At 36.0% G+C, this 8,103-nt stretch overlaps 1 protein-coding gene across 1 annotated transcript; it reads left to right on the forward strand.

Moving 5' to 3' along the window:
- Positions 1 to 5,224: 5,224 nt before the first annotated feature.
- LOC138340411 (uncharacterized) lies at positions 5,225 to 7,190 on the forward strand. Its single transcript, XM_069292134.1, has 3 exons — positions 5,225 to 5,530; positions 5,612 to 5,875; positions 5,973 to 7,190. Exons 1-3 carry the CDS (start codon positions 5,225 to 5,227, stop codon positions 7,188 to 7,190), a joined length of 1,788 nt encoding a protein of 595 aa, XP_069148235.1.
- Positions 7,191 to 8,103: the final 913 nt, after the last annotated feature.

Raw genomic sequence — 8,103 nt, forward strand, 5'->3', positions numbered from 1 at the left:
TATGTTGTCTAGGTATACACAAAAGCTTGACAGTTCAAAGATATCAAATCTACCGATTGACTGAGTATATCATATATGTTCACTACGGAAAGTTTAAAGGGAAACCTACTTATCCAGATGCGATTAACCTTTACCTACAAGACACAAAAGTTTTTTCATGCATATGTTTTAAAAATAGCCTTCCCCATTCATGTGAGGGATTGTTGGATTTAGCAAAAGTGAATGGGAAAAGAAAAGAGAGAATATGAAAAGTGAGGGAACTATTTTGGAGGGAAAATGAAAAGACATTTGCAAAGTGCAAATGAAAAGTCATTTCTCCCATATCGGAAAAAGAAAGGGAAATTGTTGTCCTTATATAAGGAAACACTTCCATTACTTCTTAAAGAGCTAAGAAGAAGATGCCCCCTCGCGCCGTCATCGTCGTCGCTCGCTCGACTTCGGATTTGGATTTGGATTTGACAATTGATGTGATTGATTGATAAATATTTTGGACAAAATTTATTTAATCAGTTTTTGTTAAATCAAATAAATTATGTTAATATTATCTCTTATTAATTTGCGGGTAACGGTAACATTTCGAAAAGTTGTTACTCTTTCTGAAAAATCGTTACTTCCGAAAAGCCGTTATTTTTCTAACAGACACATTTTTCTGAAAAATTGTTATTTTTTCCAAAAGACACAACTTTCAGGATAAAACGAGTATGAACAGATTTTTTAGAACAGACACGTTTCTTGCTGAACATGACTATAAAAGGAAGTCAATTTTGTTTTTTCAAACACTAAATTTTTTCCTTCTTTGCATAAATTTTTTTTCTCTCAAACAAATTAAAGTGTTGATCGACTGAGTCTGTGTGACTTGTTGTTGTTCTGAAGTTTGCTGAAGTTAACGAAATTTGAGGTACCACTATTTCTTTAACAGGATTAATCCGTTTTATCATGGGAAAAATTAATCCATAACCTCGGGTACAGTGAGGGGATTAAATTTCTTAAGGACACAAAGTAGTTTCTGTGGACTCGGATTACTTCTTGTATTCTATTTACATTCTATTTTGTCTTATTCTGTTTCTATCTTTTTAGGCTAACCTTATAATACAGGTTGGATAACAATACTTACTAAACTTATTTTAGCATGATTTAGTACTTTTAAATTCTGATCATTTTCATTATGACTTTACAACATTTATTTTATATGATGATTTCATTATTATTTATAATTGAATATTTTTGTGTCATCAATAATCATATGATATTTTATTTTAATTTTAAAGAAACAACTTAGATAATTGTATTTTGGTTGGACTAAAGAAATTTTCGAATCGAAAGTTGATTATCAGTTTGTATGCAAACATTACCGAAAAATCCAAAAATCTTAAAAAATTTGAGGTTTATTATTTGGTTTGGTATTTGAATATGCTGCACCAACACGAGGTTGATAAACCTGAAAAAAATCTGAATTTTATTATTTTGGTTTGGTTTATAAATTTAATTTTTTTAAACAAATGTTTTGGTTTGATAACCCGATCATGGATGCCCCTACTACCTAGGATTTATTACATAATTACAAAATGTAAGAAGGCATAAAATATTCTTATTAACTTATAAAATGAACTTCATCTCGTTAACATAGGGAGAAATAGTTTTAAAGAATACATATATTTATAACAAGTTGATATATTTCTAAATAGCTTGATAAAATAATTGCACTTCATATTTTATAAAAGATATCCCCATAAATCACTTGTGTTAAAAAGTTGATCTAATAAATATGATTTTTTTTAACTCAGACATAAATTGGGGTAGAATCTCTATAGTCAAGTAGCGTATCTCCGGAGACAATTAAGCATACACGACTATGAAAGAACCTTATGAAGAGACATCTTATAAGGAAAGGTTATCCCATTAATATAGTATTCTCATACTTAATAATTCTATGTTTTGGAGCAACAACCTAATTATTTCTCTATTAAATATCTGGATAAAAGGATTATTACTAGACACAATTAAAGCAGGTATTGCATCCATCATAACATAACAATAGTCATCAAGTTAAGGAGTTGTTCACTGAATATAGGGTTAAAGTGAAGAACTAAATGGAATAGTTTTTTTTGGTCTAGTTTTGAGTTTGTAAGTTGAAATTGAAGTCGTTACTTACTATACTAGCCTTATTCTTAATTAAGTGGTAGTTGTGGTGTAAGTATTACTTTAAATTTTGTAATATGAATAGTTTATATTCTTTGAAGAGTCATACAAAGAGTAAACTATTGAGTTGGGGGCAATAGATTGTATAGTTTTAATTTGAAATTGTTCTTTGAAGTTTGGTGACGTTTTCCCAAAAATCTTACTCACACTAGGTTGTGATTTTTACTCATTAACCAAGTTGTTTTTAATGTTAAACATGCAATGATCTTTCGGATCATTTTCTCTTATTGCATTCATGTTGGCATTCAAAAAATTCTTATAGCATCCCCAGGTCACTTATGACTTGTAGGTACTGACTAATCGGTCACCTCACCATTCATTTGGTTTTTATGCAAGTTACTATATGTAGGAGTTTTTTTAAAATTTAATGGTTGACTTTAGTTAAAAATTTAGGTAGACGTCCCCAGAATGCAAGTTTGATGATTCTGTTAGCTCTGGAACACGGAGTTCAACCTAGAAGGACCTTTAGTGTGGATCTTTACCCCAACAACGCTGTCCGAAAATCGAATTATTTCATGGATTGGATTTTAATTGACTATCTATAGTTCCATTGTGTTTTCTCGATGTAGAATTCTTGAGACTTCCAAGGTCATTTTGAGCAACCTTGTGGCAATAGCTTAAAATTGAGTTTTTGTGTGAGACCCACTCTTCATCGAGAATACCTAGATTAAAAGTTTTAACATTTCACTTAACTTTTTTAAAAAAACAAAGTCTCGCGGGATAGCATAGTTTGTTTGTGTGTACGGGTTCCTAATAGATTCTTGAGTACGCCATGGGGGATTTTGAACTATGGAGAATTAACTGATCTGCAGAAGCTAGTGCAACCTCCATTTTCCCGTCATATTTACACACCTTAGCCGTATATGTTTTGATTTATATGCCTTAACCGTGATTGCGTTGGAAAAAAACTTACCTTTCACATTCGTGTGTTAGACACCATGTTTGGGATACTTTGGAGGCTTGTCCCTCTACGATATTGAAGGTAATTTTACTAGTCTCTGTAATAAAGAACAACCATAATTTCAACTTTGTTACACATTTCAATTTCCTACTATTGGAGTGGTGGAGCTTTGTGTTGGTTAATTTTGTTATTATTGTAGGGATTTATTATGGTTTGTACTGGATTATGAGATAGGCATGGAAAGCTTGTTTCAGACATGATTTCCTTTCATAAGGACTGCCAAAGCCTTTTTGATGGTTGTTTTTACATCAATTTATTGCATGATTGCTTGTTGGGTTTTTCCGACCTTGAATTATACCCATTTCAGGGGCACAAGATTAGGACCCATTAAAGGAGTTAATTTTGGGATTTGTAGAAGACTCCTGAATTCATTTCTCTTTCTCAATCCCTCTTTAGATTTAGATACCCAATACATGTTCACTAGAATCTAACTCTAACCACTCTATAAATAGACACATTAACCTCAATAACTACTCTATCTCAGCCTAATTCAAGAACGAAAGCAAATTATTGAATGCGTAACAAGAACATCAAAGCTTCAATTTTTAGAAAGAATTTAAAGTTGGAATTAACATGGTTGGCGTGTGGGTGAACAAGCCCAACAATATGGAAGCTTACATACCTGAAAGAACCATCTTTTTGAAGAACTTAAAAAAGAATCTAGGAAGATAGACGTAGTGTTTCTTAATTTTTCTTAAGCGTGGAATCTTTGGAGGGAATGCGAGGTTTTGATTTGTGAAAAATTATAATTATACGTTTAGGGCAATTTAAGAGGACCTCTGATGGGTTTTTAGGACAAAAATACCCCTAGAGAAATAAACAAAATGAGCTGGGAGTTGGAATTATTTTTGATCAGGCAGTGAGGTCCGTATTGGCTCTGCATCACTGAGCCATAACGGAGCTTCTTCCACGTTTGTGCCACGTTAGTAAGTCCATCATAAATGTTTACATACATCATAAATTTTTACATAGAGCTCGGAATTGATAAATCTCGGCGGCGTTGAAAAGAGAACTCGAAGGCTTTAATGTAATATCCTATAGATCTCCTAACTCATTCTGTACTAAAATTTATGGCAAGTTGAAGTTGACCGATAACATAATAAAACTTAGGAATAACTTGAATGATTTTCTTTGGTTTCTATTAGAACTTAAGATTCTACATCTAGTGACCTTAACACTCAAAAAATTCTAAATTCCTTGAAAAAAGTCTCACTCACTATAAAGAATGGTTCGAGTCTTGGTCCAAAAAAATTTCTAGGTTGTTACAATATCTTACTGTTAGACCCGCAAACTACTTGATCTAACTACGTGCAGACATGCCAAGGACTTGGGCATTGGTCTTGGCATAGATGATGGCAAAACAGTGCAACACATGTTCAAGGTGTTTGGGCGTTGGCAAGGCAGCTTGAACGTGCATGGCTTACGTGCGGGCTAAGGGCATTGCAAGGCAACATGTTGACTTGATGAGGCAAGGCTGTGAAGACTTGACAATGTCATGAACAAAGGCAGTTCACCCGAAATTGCTGAAATAAAACTAAGTGTTGGAAGACAACTATAATATTCTAAGTGTTGGAATGAAGCCTGAAATATTCTAAGTGTTAGAATATTAGTATTTCGTGTAGATAGGAATGTAATTCGAATTAGATTCTATCTGTTGGAAATATAGCTGTTGGAAAATTAGTTTTGAACCCTGTGATGACAAGTGTCGGATAGGTGTCATTTGTAAACGCCGCATGTAACTGCCATAATGCAAAATTTTGATTTAAAGGTGGAAATTTGTCTAAGGCAAAAACAGAGTGTTTCTAGCCTTAGACTAATTCGTGAATCCTTCCTTTGTATTACTTAAAGGTTAATAAATGTTGGGACTGGTTCCTGTAAATTCTGTTGATTGTTTGACGCTAATGTTTTAAGTATTTCTATACTTAGTCAATTTTCGTGGGTCCAAGTAGGCTGAGTGTTATAGACGTTTGTAAGATTGCCTAGAGTGGTGTGCGATAAAAATAAATTGACCCTCTTTCGATTGGTATCAGAGCGCGGTGAAACAATGGTGAAAAACACTGAACTATGGGAGTTGGCACGAAAATTGAATCCTTCGTCGGGTTTACTGAAGACATTTTGGGAGACCCTACGTTTGTGGATTTATTCACACAAATCATTGAGTTGAGAGTTGACGCTGAGAAAGTTCAGGGAGAAATTGGTGGATATCCACAGAATGTTGATAACCACATCACTGAAATGTTGGACTTTCGTACCACAACTACGCAAAAACTGGAGGGACTGCAGAAGGAAAATGAGAACCTTCGTGCAGAGCTCGTTGTTTTGTGTCGGGCTGTGGCTATGTTGAGTTCAACTCGTGTTGAATCGTCTAAGGTACAGATTCCATAACCTAAGGCCTTTAGTGGCGCAAGGAGTGCTAAAGAACTAGAAAATTTCATCTGGGACATGGAGCAGTATTTTACCGCTGCAAGGGTGCCGGATGCTGATAAGTTGAACATTACCACAATGTATTTGTCAGGTGATGCAAAACTTTGCTGGAGGACTCGTAATGCAGACGATGTAATTGCTGGTCGTCCTAGAATTGATACATGGGATAAGCTAATCAAAGAAATGCGTGATAAATTTTTTCCTAGCAATGCATCTTGGCTTGCAAGGGATAAATTGAAAAGGCTGAGGCAGACGCGTTCAGTGAGGGAATACATAAAGGAATTTACCTCTGTGATGTTAGACATACAAAATATGTCTAATGAGGATAAACTTCACAACTTCATTTTGGGGCATGCAAGGCTGGGCTCAGAACGAACTATGAAGGTAGAATGTTAAAGATCTGCCCGGAACTATTGCTGCTGTCGATTCGTTAGTGGATTTCCGGACGACTCGTCCTTCGATAGATGTCCCCTCCACTTCAAAAACTAAGAAAAAGAATGAGAAGAAAGGGGAATGGAGAAAGCATAGTCGTAAAGACAATACAAATGATAAAGGAAAGGCACAAATGAAGGATGGGAAAGACAGGCCAAAGAACAAAGATGGAAATTCGAAGGGCTGTTGGACTTGTGGTGGTCCTCATTTGGCCAAATCTTGTCCAAACCGGGAAAAAGTGAATGCTTTGCTTTCTGGTAACGTGAATCAAAGGAAGGATGAAGAAATCGTGGCTGCAATGGCAAACCTATTGGGATTGCCCTTCAATCACATTATGGGGATCAATAATGTTGGAGAAATCTCTAGTACTTTGAATCCTCATGCTTCCTTCATTCATATAGAAATGAAAGCGAAAGAACAATGTGTGATGACAATGGTTGATACAGGGGCCACACACACGTTTGTAGATGTGAAGATTGCTACAAAATTGGGGCTGAAGTTGTCTAAAAGCCCTTCCTACATCAAAACAGTCAATGCTAAGGCACAAGCCATTGTGGGCATGACTTATGGTGTGTCTATGTCGACTGGAAGTTCGGTGGGAAAACATAACTTGATGGTGATGCCTCTTGGTGACTTTGAAATCATACTTTGGATTGATTTCCTAAGAAAATTCCAGTTTGTTCCGTTTCCTCACTTAGATGGAGTGATGGTCCTGAATGGAAGCAATGCTGGCTTTCTCAAAGGTGTTCATCCGTTTGGAGACATTAATAAAGTTTCAAAGAAAAAAGACAAGGGAATGTTGTTGTCTGCTATGTCAATCGACAAAGGGCTAAAGAAGGGTGAAGACACTATACTTGCTGCCTTGGTCGAAGTGAAACCTGATGTGAAAATGGAAGTGCCTGATCGTGTTGCTGAATTACTTAAACAGTATGCTGATGTTATGCCGCCGGAATTACTAAAGAAATTACCACCAAGGAGGGATATTGATCATAAGATTGAGTTGCTGCCTGGTATGGTTGCTCCTTCACAGGCTCCTTATCGTATGGCTCCTAAGGAATTGGTTGAATTACGCAAACAATTGAATGAATTGCTAGATGCTGGATTGATTCAGCCGTCTAAGGCTTCATATGATGCTCCTGTTCTATTTCAAAAGAAACAGGATGGAACAATGTGAATGTGTGTAGACTACCGTGCGCTGAACAAGGCAACTATAAAGAACAAGTATCCGGTTCCGTTGGTGCAAGATTTGATGGACAGGTTAAGCAAGGCATGCTAGTTCACAAAACTTGATCTGAGGGCAGGTTATTGGTAGGTTAGGATAGCAGAGGGTGATGAACCAAAAACAACATGTGTAACTAGATATGGTTCCTATGAATTCCTTGTAATGCCGTTTCGGCTGGCTAATGCCCCGGCAACGTTTTGCAACTTAATGAACAATGTACTGTTTGACTATCTTGATGACTTTGTTGTTGTTTATTTAGATGATAGAGTCATTTATAGTCGAACATTGGAAGAACATGTTAATCACCTAAGTTTGGTTTTGTCTCAATTGAGGAAATACAGGCTTTATGTCAAGATGGAAAAGTGTGAATTTTCTCAACAAGAGATAAAGTTCTTGGGGCATCTTGTTAGTAAAAACCAAGTTCGAATGGATCCTAAGAAAGTGCAAGCCATTGTTGATTGGCAGGCACCTCGTCAAATGAAGGATTTGAGGTCGTTTCTTGGCTTGGCTAACTATTACAGAAAGATTATTGCTGGTTACTCAAAGAAGGCCGCAACTTTGACAGATTTGTTAAAGAAAGATACAAAGTGGGTTTGGTCTGAACGGTGTGATGAAGCTTTTCAGAATTTAAAGAATGCTATCGCATCTTAACCTATACTCAAATTGCCTGATTTTGAGTTACCATTTGAAGTGCACACTGATGCGTCACACAAAGCAGTTGTGTGGCGTATTAGTGCAGGAAGGTCATCCAGTGGCCTTTGAAAGTAGAAAATTGAATGATGCTGAACAGAGATACTCAACACATGAAAACGGAATGGTTGCGGTGGTACACTGTTTGTAGGTTTGGAGAGTCTATCTCTTGGGC

This window comes from Solanum lycopersicum, chromosome 12 (assembly GCF_036512215.1).
Source record: "Solanum lycopersicum chromosome 12, SLM_r2.1".
Taxonomy (NCBI): Eukaryota; Viridiplantae; Streptophyta; class Magnoliopsida; order Solanales; family Solanaceae; genus Solanum; species Solanum lycopersicum.

Bases quoted from the DNA above. Each gene is read 5' to 3' on its own strand.
- LOC138340411 (XM_069292134.1), top strand. From the start codon at position 5,225: ATGGGAGTTGGCACGAAAATTGAATCCTTCGTCGGGTTTACTGAAGAC. The intron at 5,531-5,611 runs GTACAGATTCCA...GACATGGAGCAG, and splicing joins CTCGTGTTGAATCGTCTAAG to TATTTTACCGCTGCAAGGGT. The intron at 5,876-5,972 runs GTGATGTTAGAC...CTATGAAGGTAG, and splicing joins ACATAAAGGAATTTACCTCT to AATGTTAAAGATCTGCCCGG.